Source organism: Narcine bancroftii, chromosome 1, assembly GCF_036971445.1.
Source record: "Narcine bancroftii isolate sNarBan1 chromosome 1, sNarBan1.hap1, whole genome shotgun sequence".
In the NCBI taxonomy this organism is placed as follows: Eukaryota; Metazoa; Chordata; class Chondrichthyes; order Torpediniformes; family Narcinidae; genus Narcine; species Narcine bancroftii.
Window position 1 is genome coordinate 128,971,290 of NC_091469.1, and position 15,491 is coordinate 128,986,780.

At 38.8% G+C, this 15,491-nt stretch overlaps 1 protein-coding gene across 6 annotated transcripts in view; it reads right to left on the reverse strand.

Annotated features, from left to right (window-relative positions):
* Positions 1 to 3,354: 3,354 nt before the first annotated feature.
* Positions 3,355 to 15,491, reverse strand: part of erbin (erbb2 interacting protein) — a 313,125-nt gene continuing 300,988 nt past the window's right edge. For all 6 annotated transcript variants that reach the window (XM_069939183.1, XM_069939193.1, XM_069939201.1 and 3 more), the window contains one exon: positions 3,355 to 6,149. In XM_069939183.1, the coding sequence (XP_069795284.1) occupies positions 6,042 to 6,149 (108 nt within the window). In that variant the 3' untranslated portion in view covers positions 3,355 to 6,041. The remainder of the gene's footprint in view (positions 6,150 to 15,491) is intronic.

Here is a 15,491-nt window from a genome sequence, read left to right on the forward strand (position 1 = left end):
TGAGAGAAGACAAAAAGCCACTGGAATACAAAGGTCAAAAAAATTTTTCTACCCAGACATAAGTTTTGAGCTCCCGAAGAGGAGGAAGGAGTTTAACGCAGCAAAATCGATCCTATGGAAGAAAGGCTATAAATTTATGTTAAGATATCCAGCGGTGCTTAAAATAGTTATCCCAGGGCAGCAAAGCAGATGGTTTTCGGATCCGGAGAAAGCACGAGAATTTTCAGAATGCCCGCAAAACAGACAGAGAAATGAAGAGATGTAACAAGAACAAGAATGACGATAAACTTCATATAAAGAAGAAAAATAATGTATAAGTAAGAACTAAGAAGGAGAAGAAAGGGAAGAAAGGAAGCAAGGGGGGTATTAAGAGGGTGAGCTTTGTTATATGTGAAGATAAAAGTCTTTTCTGGAGGGGGCTGGGAGGGAGAGAATAACAGTCACTGCGAAATCAGTTAACGCTTGCGAGCAGGTTCGCAATCCAAATGGAGAGGGGAGATGTGGTTGCCCGGCAAGGGACAAGGGCAACTCAGAGAGAGGGGGGAACATTTGGGGTTAAGGGAATTTTAGATGTGGGAATGTAGAAGAAAGAAAAAATTGATATAGCATTCGTGCAGGAAACACAGCTAACTGAAGTGGAACATAATAAATTAAGGAGAGACTGGGTAGGGCACGTAACGGCAGCATCATATAATTCAAAAGCCAGAGGAGTAGCTATATTAATCAATAAAAATGTACCAATCAAAATAGAGGAGGAAATAATATATCCAGCAGGGAGGTATGTAATGATAAAGTGTCCGATATATTCAGAATTTTGGAATTTGCTCAATGTATATGCACCTAGTGAAGAGGATCAAAAATTTATGCAAGATGTCTTTTTGAAGATTGCAGATATGCAGGGGAATATACTGATAGGAGGGGACTTTAACCTTAATTTGGACTCAAAGATGGATAAAACTGGGAAAAAGACTAGCAGAAAGAACAAAGTCACCAAATTTATGGTTAAATCGATGTAGGAAATGCAACTTTTGGATATATGGAGGAGACAACACCCAAAGGAGAAGGAATACTCATATTATTCGGGTAGACATAAAACATACTCAAGGATATACCTGTTCCTGTTGTCAGCCCACATCCAAGGGAGAGTTAGGCAAACAGAATATAAAACTGGATTGTTATCGGATCACTCACCCGTTATTAGCAATAGAGCTGTTGGACATCCCACCGAGAAACAGATTAAACTCCATGCTGCTTAAAAGACAGGATTTTAGAGAATTCATTGAGCGACAAATTAAAATGTACTTTGAAATAAACACGGAATCAGTGAAAGATAAGTTTATACTATGGGATGCAATGAAAGCATTCATCAGAGGGCAGATCATAAGTTATGTAACTAAGATGAAGAAGGACTACAAATCGGGAAATAGAACACCTGGAAAGAGAAATAGCAAGTACAGAAAAAGAATTAGCAATAAGGGAAGATACAACAAAAAGAAGAGAATTGGCAGACAAAAAAATAAAATATGAAACACTACAAACATACAAAGTAGAGAAGAACATAATGAAGACAAAACAGAAGTATTATGAGCAAGGAGAAAAAGCACACAAAATACTAGCTTGGCAGCTTAAGACAGAACAAACTAAAAAAACAGTATTGGCATCAAGGAAAAAGGACAAACAAATTACATATAACCCAATGGAGATCAATGAAAACTTCAAGGAATTCTACGAGCAACTATATTGAACTGAGAATGAAGGGAAACAAGACAAAATAGATGAGTTTCTAGCTAAAATTGAACTACCGAAATTGCAAGGAGCAAAATAAATTAATAAAATCATTTGAAATAGAGGAAATACAGAATATATTAAAAAAACTACCGAACAATAAAACACCGGGAGAGGGTGGACTCCCAATAGAATTCTATAAAACATTTAAAGACATATTAATTCCTCCTCTCCTGGAAGTAATGAACCAGATTGAAGAAACACAAAACGTGCCAGATTCATGCAAAATAGCAATAATTACAGTAATACTAAAGATGGGGAAAGATCCACTAACACCATCGTCGTATAGACCAATATCTCTACTTAACACAGATTATAAGATAATAGCTAAAGTATTAGCAAACTGATTGGCCAACTGTGTACCAAAAATAGTAAAACTAGATCAAAATGGATTTATTAAGAAAAGACGAACAACGGACAATATCTGTAAGTTCATTAACTTAATCCATGCATTACAAGGAAACAAGACGCCAACAGTGGCGGTTGCCTTAGATGCAGAGAAAGCCTTTGATAGAGTAGAATGGAATTATTTATTCAAAGTACTACAGATGTTCAACCTACCAGAGAAATATATTAATTGGATTAAAGCATTATATAAGGGACCATTGGTGAAGGTTTAACAGCCTCCAAAACTTTGTTTATTTCTTTCTTTACATCTGACAGTAATTCAATATTACATATGTCTTTGACCTTAGTTTTAGTTCTACTTTTTATAGTTTTAGCTTCTTTTCACTTTACCTTTTCTTTCTGCTGCTGCTCTTTTTGGTCTTCATCCTCTTCTCTGCTAGATGCCTGTGAGCCCGTGTCTTCTTCCTCCAACGCCATCACTGAGGATCCCCTGCTTCTGACTAGTGGTAAGCCTCAAGTCTTCTCATCACGTTGGGCTCCAGGCAAGGCTGCAGCAGATTTCTTTTTGGAGACATGTTTAAAAGTGTTGCAGATGTATTTAAATGTATTTCAATAACTTTTAATTGGTCAAAACATGGCTTATCTTAACTTTTTTAGTTTTCCCAAGAGGATTAGGTTCCACAAGAAGTCCCCCTATTTACACAGGCCATCTTCACTACACTATCTTGATGTAGTCACAACCCAAAATGACCATCTCTTTGTCTCCAGATGTTGTTTGACACTCCAGTCATTTGTTTGATTTTTAAAAATTTAGACATACAGCATAGTAACAGGCCTTTTGACCCATGAGCCAATTAACCTACAACCCCTGGTGTGTTTTATTTTGAATGGTAGAAGGAAACCCACACAGACATGGGGAGAAGGTACAAACTCCTTACAGACAGCACAGGACTCAAACCCCAGTCCCAATCGTTGGCACTGTAACAGTGTTATACTAAATGCTACACTAACCGTGCTGCCCAGATTCTCCCTGCTCTTGCTCCAGATTTTGGCATCTATTGTCTCGTCTCTCCAACAAGATATTTGAAATCAAATGAATCATGGACATTTCAAAATAATCTTCATACATTTACTTCAGACAGTTCACATGGAAATAGCTCAGTGAATAATACAGCATTGAAGTAATTCATGTAGCAAAATAAAGCACAAAATGTAGTCAAATTAAGTGATTCAATTTTTTTAATAAACCACAAAAGGAACATAAAGAAGCTATATGCACTTTTGTAAAGTGGATTTACAAATTATTTTCATGTCAGTGGGACGCACAACAATTTTGACCAATTTAAGATTTCATATACAACAAACTGCCTTGCTTACAAACTAAAATTGTACAAAGTAAATAAGATTGTGAAGAGCATTCGTTGATCATAATTATTGTAGATTATGTTAGAAACCATCCAGTTATATACAAAATGTGGAATGTTGAACGAATGTAGCTCTTTTCAAACATCACAGACTTGCTCAAAATAAAGGCAATGGTTGAAAATGTTTCAGGAATACAGCATTACTATGGAAACCAAGTATCATGGCTACTTTTGGTTCATTTTATATTTGTTCTAATCAAGGATGTGTTCAACTATATACAAACTTTAGAAAAATCCAGCCCACAAGAAACCATCAGAATAAATAAATTACATAATAAATACATGGGAATGTTTAAGATTTTTCAATTTATTTGTGGTTTACTTATACTGCTCAATTACACCTTTCATGAGTCAGCCATCAACAGTGATTCAGCCAACTGGCCATGGCACAAAAAGTACTTTTCAACCACAACATGAAACAAAGTGAGTAAGAAAGAAACTGATCTCTTTGACATAAATATTCTCCACCACGCACCCACCCCCCCTCCCAAGTCAATGATATCGGAGGATATGGCTTATCAGAATATGCAATGCTTGATGTTTAAATGATTAAACAGTTCAAAATTGGTTTGAAAATTCTCCAGCTTATGCAAAAATCTGTCAAATCTAGATGCCTTATTTATATCTGAAAATTAAAGATGTGATATGGGCAAGATCTTTTCACACAAAATTTAATTTGAAAGTGCATCAATAATACAAAGCTCTTTAATGATCACCAGGTTCATGAAAGGCAATTCTAGCTTGAAAGAAAATGTATGAATAACTTCAATGCTTAGCAATAGGCTATTTCATTGAAATACAAATGTACACTTGTGTATATTCTGTTAAAATACTACCAAGCAGCTGAATGGTATTATTCCCGTCATGGAAAATCAATAAAACCTGTTTCTACACTTTTAAAAACCATGCCTGGGTTAAACAAAGAGACAATTAAAATAGAATTTTTATTCAGGAATCAATGCAGCTTGTGACCTTGCATCCAACAGTTCGAAAAACTTTGATGTTCTGAACATCCACAACAAACTTTGCATACAATTCATCTTAATGGGAATGCTACTGCAGGATGCCTGCCTTCAAGAACATGAAGCCATTAAGATTTGCTGCAACATACTGCAACTACCCAAGCAGGGGTTTGTTTTCAATTATGTATACAAGTGTTTATGCTGAACCCTTAGAGCTACTTTATTGGACTATTTGACTTCACAGGTGTGGTAAATACCCTTCAGAACGGGAGTAATCAAAGGGATCAGTCTTGATCACAGTTAAAATGGGCAAAGAGATAAATCAACATTCAATGCCTACAGATGCTGCTTGTCCCTCCAAGTTCCTCCAGCAGTTTTTTTTTTGCTCATTTAATGCTCGTATTTGAATAGAAATTTTACAGGTACTTCAGCTCTTTAAAAATCACATAACCAAATTTATATCAGATCTACACTCCTTCCACTAATAGACTTACAGTATTGCTTCTTAGCAGTTTTTAAGCTGCATTTAAAGATATTTCTTGATCTCATACGGCACTTTTACTGTGATACACAAAGCTGATCAATATGCATCAGTATTGTTAACAATATCCATTTTTTTTAGTAAAGATAGAAATGTTTTATTTAAAATGTTGGCCAAATGCTCTAGAAATGATAAGCGTAATAAAATAACTTCTCAGAGAAGAAGGCAACATAACCACAATCGCCTCTCATTGCAAAAGGTCCAAGAAACCCCTAGTATCTGTTCTTAAAGAATCTGATTTACAATTCAGAACATTCTTACACACAGGTTTAATTTGCTGTTTCCTTCCCTGGTCCAACTTTCAATAACTTCTCCATCATCAAACCATTCTTATGAAACGCTTACTTTGGTAACCTAGCCCCATATTCAGTTCTTTCAGATACGCCCAGCAAGGTCCCTTAATTGTATATGCTCCAACCCTACATCGACCCATTCGTCGAAACAATGTGCACACATCCATTTTACAGCTCCCGTACATCTTAACCAGTGGTTTCAGCGTTTAACAATTATATAAAGATGATTAAAAATAAAAGGCTTAAATCTATGGAACAGATAGCCCTGCCACCTGTTCCCGAGCTAAAATCAGGCTAACTACTTAAGCCTTGTACAGTTTCTTTAGTAATATACAAGATTATCCAAAAATAAAACCTAAAATCTGTACAGAAAAGCACACAGGTTTGTTCGTATCAAGAGTGATTTTGATGTTTACTAAGTTAATCCTGCAATATTTGCTTCTATTAACTATTTCAGTCCCTGCATCTGCACCCCTATCAATGTACAGTGGTTGTGTCCCTCATACCAAAGATCTACATTGCCAATACATTATGATACAGCCTAAATTAATTTTTATGTGAACCGTCCTTTGATCCTCCCTTGTCTCCAAGTCAAAAAGTGGTATCAGCTGCAATTTTTCTGCTACAGAATTACTTGTAAAAACTGATCACATTGTTTCGTTTCTTCGTATTGTTCATTAATTAGCCATTAGGATGCAACTTCCCTCAGAATAATTAAGTCCACTGCATTCTGGAAGGTCTTTAGTAGTGACACTGCTTGTCCATGTTCAATATTCACAAAATTGTACCCATTAGCCTGTAAAAGAGATACATTAATTAATTGTATTTTAAATACAGACAGACAATTGTATCAAAATAGGATTTGATGTATTAACATTCCATTCTAATGAACAGAAATTAAATGGCATCTTTGTAGATTGGTTTAAAAAAAAGTCAATTACAAGTGCTTGTATAAACTATTTGTCTTCATAGTTTCTTTACATGCGCTAGGTGAAGCCAGACGAGCATATTGGCAAACAAAACTAAGCCAGGCAGAGGAAGTAACAGAAAGACAAGTCAAAAGCACCTGCTGCAATAAGAAGTATCGGCACAGAATAGAAGGGCCTTTTTTCTGTGCAGTTCTATGGTCACTTGGGTGGCACGAGGCTGCTTGACCCTCTCCACATTTGACTGGAGCAATGGTCTCGCCGGATTCCCATCGGGAAGATGGTCATCTTTGATTTAAATTGGATTTGTCTGTCAGGTTAAAGTTAAATACTACCATTGTCAGATCCAAAATAACACCAAACACAGCAACTTTTGGCGAGCTGCTTGTAAGGCACTCAAAACTGAGCTGTTCACTGTACAGTATCTCCCTACACACAACAATGAATATTCAATAATACCAAAAGCGAGGCATTTTCTGTCGGCAGATACAATGGACAATGCTGCCGGAAAGGGAAAGGGAAATCAGGAAGAATTCCTCGCAGAATTGATGAGAATAAAGGACAAAACATGAAAAATAGGAATGACAGCAATGGTGGTTGAGAGGACATCGTGGGGAAGTGCAACCTACAAAGTGAGGGCGAACACTATATATATTAACCCAATGAGCTGAAAACAGTCTATGCCTGTTTTGAGAAGAACCAACCAGTGCCTACTAGAATCCATGAAAAGGCTGTGATATGTCTCTGAGGGAGAGGTCAGAACATCATTCAAGAGGGTGAACTCTCACAAGGCGTCAGTCCCTGATGGCGTACCTGGTAGCCAAGCGTTCACAGACATTTTCAACCTCTCATTGTTGCAGTCAAAGGTTCCCACCCGCTTCAAAAGGGCATCAAGCATCTCGGTATCCAGGAAGAGTAGTGTGAGCTGCCTCAATGACTATCACCTGATAGCACTAAATTCCACTGTGATTAAATGCTTTGAACCTGGTCTTGGCCAGAATTAACACGCACCTAAGCAAAGATCTGGACCCACAGCAATTTGCCCATCATCACAATTGTTCCACAGCAGCTGGCTCTCCACTCAACTCTGGATGACCTCAAACAGCAATTCATACATTCAGCTGCTCTTCATTGACTACAGCTTAGCCTTCAATACCATTATTCCCTCAGTTGTAGTCAAGAAGGCCTCTGTACTCCACTCCGCAACTGAATCCTTGACTTTCTCATCGGAAGACCACAGTCAGAACGAATTGGAAGTAACATCTCTTCCTCAATGTTTACCAATGTGTGGTTAGCCCACTGCTCGACTCATTATACAACCATGACTGTGGGGCCAGGCTCAATTCTAATACTATCTGAAGTTTTCCAATGACACCACAGTTGTCAGCAGAATTACAAATGGCAATGAGGAAGCGTACAGGAGGGAGATAGTTCAGCTCGTTGGATAGTGTAACGACAACAATCTTGCGCTCTATATCAGCAAAACTAAGGAGATGATTGTGGACTCCAGGAAGAAGTCAGGGAACACAACCCAGCCCTCATCAAGTGCTCAGTAGTGGAGAGGGTCAAGAACTTCAAATTCCTGGGTGTCAACATCTCTGTGGATCTGTCCGGGAGCCTCCACATTGACACAATCACAAAGAAGGCTTGCCAGTGGCTATACTATATGAGGTGTCTGAAGAGAATCGGCATGTCACTGAAGACTCCTATAAACTTCTGCAGGTGTACCATGAAGAGTATTCTGGCTGATTGCATCACTGCCTGGTGTGGAGGCACCAACTCTCAGGACAAGAAAAAACTCCAGAAGATTGTTAGCTCGACATGCGACATTACAGGCACCAGACTTCACTTCATTGAGGATATCTGTCTTAAAAAGAGCAGCCTCATCCTCAAAGACCCCCACCACCCAGGCTATGCCCTCTTCACTCTGCTACTCTCAGGAAAAAAGTACAGGAGCCTAAAGACAAGCACTCAGCGGCACAAGGACAGCTTCTTCCCCATTGCCATCAGATTCCTGAATAATTAATGAACCAAAGACATTGCCTTACTTTTTGTGCACTTATTTTTTTATATATATAGTAATGTTTTAAGATGGTTATAATAGGAACATTTGCTCTATGAAGCTGCCACAAAACACAGAATTTCATGACTTGTTCATGACAAATTCTAATTCTGAAAGCTTGGCAGCAGCGCTGAAGGAGAAAGCAAAGAAATAATATATATTAAAAAAGTTCTTTGATCCCAGATGGGTGGAAGAATGTCAGAATGTTCAATTTAGTTGTTGCCTAGAGGGTAAATTGATGGTGCTCTTTGAAGGTGACAGATATTAGTAGGCATTGGAATGGCTCATCAGAGGCTTAATCCAACCGGCTCGGGAGGTTCCGAGTGATGTCATGACATCACAATGCGATGAAGTTGTTTGGAACGCGTGGAGTTTTAAAAAGCTGCGTGTGACTGAGTAAACGACTTTTACCAAACTTTGACCTGTCTATGTCTGATCATTTTCTCATTCCTTCATTTCGCACTGCAACACAGTTGCTACAGCGCCAACATTCTCATATTTTAAGTTACAACAAGGCAGACCAAATCTGCCATTGGTACCAGACTATGATTTTGTCAAGAAATTTGAAGAATATTTTGCTCTTTCACCCCGATAGGCAGCTCCCATCAATCTCTCCAGAAGGGCCCAGGCCTGAATCACAGACAAAACTGTGTTTGCTATGGATGCTGTGACCTGCTGAGTCCCTCCAGCACCTTTGTGTACTGCAGCCCAGTTCAATGGGTGCCATACAAAGAGAAAAAAGCTGGACAAAGTCAGGTCAGGCAGCATCTGCAAAGTGAAAAATAAAGTTAATGCTTCAGGTTGATTGATCTTTTATCAGAATACTCAGTTTTTCTGGAAGAAATGGAAAGTCGGAATACAGAATCTGGCTGGGTGGTGCCAGAATCACCATCTTTTTCTCAACGTCACCAATACCAGGGACCAAGGGGAGTCCAATGAACCTTGCACCTGTCCGCATTGATGGGGTGGAGGAGGAGAGGTTTAGTATCTTCAAGTTCCTGGGAGGGTATATTTTAGAAGATAGCAACAGGAAAAGATGCACACCAGTGTGCCTATTTACTAAGGAGTATAAGGAAATGAGGTAGGTTGTTGAATGCTTTATTAATCTTCTACAGGTGCACTGTAAAAACTATACAGAATGGTTGCATCGCATCCTGCTTTGGGAATTCAAATGCCCAGGAATGCAGAGGCTCCAGATGTTACAATGTCCACCACAGGTTCTGACCTCCTAGCCTTTGAATAGATCTATATGTGTCTCGATTCCTCTCTTTTTCCCTTTCCATCTCCTTTCCTCCAGTTCTACATTCACAGAGCTGCCACCCCCCCCCCCCGCCCGATCAATTCCTACCTTTCTTCTCCTGTCCTCCCAGCCATGTCCAATTATGGCCTGTTGGCTTGTACTCCTCCCCCTGCCCTTTCTTTCCTCCTCCCTAACCTGCCTTTCTTTTTCCTCACATCTTGAAGGGCTCAGAGTCTAAACCTTTGTTATATATCTTTACCTCCTAAGGACTGCTGAGTTCCTCCAGCGTTTTAGGGTTTGATCGCGAATACCATAGCAGTTTTTTTTTAAAAAAATCATCTCTTTGGGTGCAGCAAGTACTTTGGTGCCAAGTACATTGTACAATATACAGATGCAATAAACTCATCATCATTTCAACAGGAGATTCATCAAGCAGGCTGAACTTTAAACATTTCTACAACTTTATTTCATGAGAACATCCTTCACTGTTCTGACAGATCTCCTGGCTAATAAATTTGAAGCCAGATGGTAATAATTTTCCTTGCCAATTGACTTCATCGTAGATGTTGAACAGAATGTATTGAAGCTCAGTATTGATCTATCAGAACAGAACAAATAAATGTTGTAGAAACACTGAAAGCTCAGCCTGCTTGATAAATCTGCTGAAATGATGACTACATTTTTTGCACATGAACATTATTCAATGTATTTGACGCTGAAATTCTTGCAGCCAAACAGATACTTCAATTGCCTTGAAAAATAAAATCTTTAGCTCAGCCATTCTGAACCTTTTTTGGCCATCCCCCAACCCTTAACCTTCCTTAGGGCTCTGCTCAAAGTTTATTGGCCCCCTTTGCCTGTGAAGCAGTCAAGTTTTGGTTTCTTCTGTATTTCTCTTCTATCAACAATATTAAAAAAAACCTCAAAAATATCTGTGTTACGTGAGGTTAAAAGAAGAATTTTACTTGAATGTGTTGTGGCCTCTGGGGGTGAGAGTGGGAGGTCTATAGCTCCTCCAGTGGTAGTAGCACATTATCTCATATGTTTCACTTCAATCCAGTGAGTGGCAAAACCAATGGCATTAAACTGTCTTTTCCTAAGTTGATGGAAGGAGAAGGAAAGAAAAGAATGGACTCAGTAGAATATCTGGTGTATTTTTGTTGAATGACAACATTGTCTGACTGGCTTAATGCAACCTAGATTGTATACCTAAAATGGATGAGAGGGGGGGGGGTGGGGGGGTGGCTTGGGAGGAGGGGGGGGGGGAGAAAAAGTCACTGTATATGTGTGAAAAAGAAATAGTGTATATCATGGCTAATGTGATTTATGGTGTGAAAAATAAAAAAATTTAAAAAAACCTGTCTTTTCCTTATTTTGTGAAAATCTTCATACATTCTTTGAAAATGTCTAAGTATATCATGTCCACAATCAGCCAATTTTGCTGTACATCAAATATATAGAGGTAAAAACGAAAGAGGATGCAATACTTGATCTCCTATTAGGGACCCAGGCAAGTCAAATGGCAGAAGTATGTGTAGATGAGCATTTTTAGTCCAGTGTAATGTTAATTATGGATAATGATAGGTCAGGTCCTCGAGTTCATGTTCTACATTGTAGAAAAGCCAATTTTGTGGAAATGAGAAAGGATCTCGGAAGAATCAATTGAATAAGCCATTTTCTGGCAAGGATGTGTCAGGCAAGTGGAAGGCATTCAAAGGTGAAATTTCGAGGGTGCAGAGTTTGCATGTTCCTAACAGGCAATAGGGAACCTTGGTTTTCAAGTGATATTGGTGATATGATTAAGAAGAGAGGTGTATAACCAGTATAGGCAACAAGGAGCAAATTAGGTATTTGCAGAGTATGAAAAATGTAAGAGAATAATAAAGAAGGAAATCAGGAAGGCAAAAAGAAGACATGAGGGTGCTTTGGCAGATGTGATGGTAAATCCAAAGGGGTTCTACAAGTATACTAAGAGTAAGAGGATAACAAGGGACAAAATTGGTCCCTTAGAGGATCAGAATGTGTGGAGCCTCACAAAATGGAGGAGATCTTAAACAGTTTTTCTGTATCAGTAATTACTCAGGAAACTGCCATAGTGCATGCAGATGGAAGGGAAACCAATAGAAGTGTTATGAAACATATGGAGATTAAGGAGGAGGAGATGATTGCTGCCTTACAGCGCATAAAGGTAGACAAATCCCCTGGACCGGATATGATATTTCCTCGGAACTTAAGGGAGACGTGTTGAAATTGCTGGGGACCTTAGCCATGGGAGAGGTGTCGAGAAGATTGGAGAGTAGCTCATGTCCTCCTGCTGTTTAAGAAAGGCTCCAAAAGTAAACCAGGTAACTAAAGGCCAGTGAGCCTGATGTCAGTACTAGGTAAATTATTGGAAGGAGTTCTGAGAGATACGATATATATGTATTTGGACAACCGTGGGCTTATTAAAGACAGTCAGCATGGCTTTGTGCATGTAGGTCATGTTTAACAAATCTTGTAGAATGTTTCGAGGGAGTTACTAAGAAAAGGCTGTGGATGTTGTCTACATGAACTTTAGTAAGGCCTTTGACAAGGTCCCGTATAGGAGGTTATTTCAGTCGGTTAAAGCATGAGATATACATAGAGGGGTTGTAAACTGGATTCAAAATTTGCTGTAAGAGAAATAAGAGTGGTAGAGGATGGTTGCTTCTCAGACTGGAGGCCTATGACAAGAGCTGTGCCTCAGGGATTTGTGTTTGGACCATTGTGGTTTGTTGCCTATATCAATAATCTGGATGATAATGTGGTAAAATGGACCAGTAAGTTTGCTGATGACACTAAGATTGGAGCCATTGTGGACAGCGAGGAAAATTTTCAAAGCTTGCAGAGGGATCTGGACCAACTGGGAGAATGGACCAATAAATGGATGATGGCGTTTAATATAGACAATGTGAGGTATTGCATTTTGGAAGAGCAAATCACAGAAGGATGTACACTGTAAATGGTAGAGCATTGAGGAGTGTGGAGGAGCAAAGAGACCTGGGGATACAAGTACATTGTCCCCTGAAGGTGGCGTCGGAGATAGACAGGGTTGTAAAGAAGGCTTTTGGCATCTATAAATCAAAGTACTGAGTATAGGAGTTGGGATGAAATGTTGAAGTTATCTAAATTTGGAATATTTTGTGCAGTTCTGGTTGCCTAGCTACAGGAAGGCTATCAATTAGATTGAAAGAATTCTGAGAAGATTTACTAGGATGTTGCTGGGTCTTCAGGAGCTGAGTTACAGGGAAAGATTAAACAAGTTAGGACTTTTTTTTCTGTGGAATAAGAGGAGATTTAATAGAGGGGTATAGGCAGAGTAAATGTCTATAAGAGAGATAAATATGAGAGGACATGGCATTAGGGTGAAAGGGAAAAAGTTTATGGGGAACATTAGAGGAATGTTTTCACTCAGAGTGGTGGGAGTTTGGAATGAGCTGCCATTTGATGTGATAGGTGCTGTATTGAGTTTTAAGAATAGATTGAATAGATTGAATAGATACATGGATGGAAGAGGCCTGAAGAGTTATGGAATGGGAACAGGTTGGGACAACAGTCAGCACAGACCAGAAGGGCTGAATGGTCTGTTTTCTGTGCTGTAGCATCTATGGTTCTACACAAGCAAAGCTTCTTGCATTTTCTTTCATTTCAATTATTCCTGTGTTGATTGTAATATTTAGCTGAGATCTGAAAGAATATCACCTCACTTGATCCAGGACTCTCTTCACGTTAACAGATTTTGATTACTGTATACAAATTTCAATTCCTCTTCTGTATACTGGACAAATATAGCCTATTTTTTCAATGTCAATTCTTTTCTTTCCCACACCAGGCTTTCAAGACATTGTGTTCAGTTTCGATCAGAATTACTGCAAAGAACTCATCAACTTCATTTAATACTTAAGATGACTCCAACGTCCATGTTCTCGGGTAGTAACTGTGACAGGGCATATTCAATATAACATTCTGTTCAGAAATCCTGTAGTCAACTTTATGTTCATACTGCAATATCTTCACATCCTTCCTACTGCCTTGATAGTCAATGCTAGTGGTGTCTTTTCTCCATTACTGGAATACACAAATTGTCTTGTTAAAGTGATGAATTTCTCAGCTCCAGGTATTTCACTGGCTTGTGCATTAGCGCACATGAACCTTGTGATGTGCAAGAACTGAAGGGACAGGTTTGTCTTGCCCATTAACCACCTCTGAAACTATTTACACCTACACACATTAACTAGGAACAGGTGTAGATAACTCCCCATATACCTTGTGCTTGCTCAGGTTGATTTGACTATATTCCTGTAATCCCATCTATCAACAGTAATCTTTCAATTACTTGTTTATCAATGGAAAGGGGATTTCAAAAAAACTGCAACCAGGATTTTAATCTAACCTCAGCTGCTCTGCAAAATGGAGTGCAAATTGTCTGTAAGATCCAGTCTAAACTCCAGGTTGCAGGGCACTTCATACCACCCCTCCCACACCTCTACTTGTCTATCCACTGCCACGATTACTACCTTGTATTCTACTTGGGTAGACTACAACCCAATGCTATTAACATGGAATTATCTAATCTTATGCCTTCTGCACTCCTTTTTCCACTCCCATCTATTAAAGCCAGGCTCTCTCTCAGCGGGTTCATCTTTTCAATTCCTGACCCCATCTGGTTCCTTTTGCTTCTCCCCATATATCCATCTCCCTTGGTTCACCTTTCCTATTCCCTCTGCCACCTAGTTCTATCTTCCTTTCATCACTCCCTTATCCAGTTATTTAAACCTTCTTCCTCATCTGTTTCCTCCAAAGGCATCAGGTTCAACACTCCTTTCACCCCCCCCCCCAACTTCGTCCTTATTGTTCATCTCTTCTAATTCCATCCATGTATCCACTCTATCACCACACCCTTTCACCTCTTTATACAGATTATCTTCCATCTGCACTATCTAAATATCCCTCTGCCTCCACAAATGCTGCTTGACCAGAGTTCCTCCAGCAATTTGATTTTTCCTTCAGATTCCAGTATCTGCAGTCTCTTGCCTCTCCAATCACCTGATCATTTTCACACGTCCTACAACTTGCAAGATTTTTTTCTTCTGTGGCATGGAGAATTCTAGATGAAAAATTTACTTCCCGCTCGAGTTTGCTGGGGAAGAGCATTGATCATTTTGTTGAATTTCAATCATATCTTCAATCTGCTAATTCAGTGAACATCTTCAATCTGCTAATTCAGTGAACATCTTCAATCTGCTAATTCAGTGTACATCTTCAATCTGCTAATTCAGTGAACATCTTCAATCTGCTAATTCAGTGTACATCTTCAATCTGCTAATTCAGTGTACATCTTCAATCTGCTAATTCAGTGTACATCTTCAATCTGCTAATTCAGTGTACATCTTCAATCTGCTAATTCAGTGAACATCTTCAATCTGCTAATTCAGTGTACATCTTCAATCTGCTAATTCAGTGTACATCTTCAATCTGCTAATTCAGTGTACATCTTCAATCTGCTAATTCATTGTACATCTTCAATCTGCTAATTCAGTGAACATCTTCAATCTGCTAATTCAGTGAACATCTTCAATCTGCTAATTCAGTGAACATCTTCAATCTGCTAATTCAGTGTACATCTTCAATCTGCTAATTCAGTGAACATCTTCAATCTGCTAATTCAGTGTACATCTTCAATCTGCTAATTCAGTGTACATCTTCAATCTGCTAATTCAGTGAACATCTTCAATCTGCTAATTCAGTGTACATCTTCAATCTGCTAATTCAGTGTACATCTTCAATCTGCTAATTCAGTGTACATCTTCAATCTGCTAATTCAGTGTTCATCTTCAATCTGCTAATTCAGTGTACATCTTCAATCTGCTAATTCAGTGTACATCTTCAATC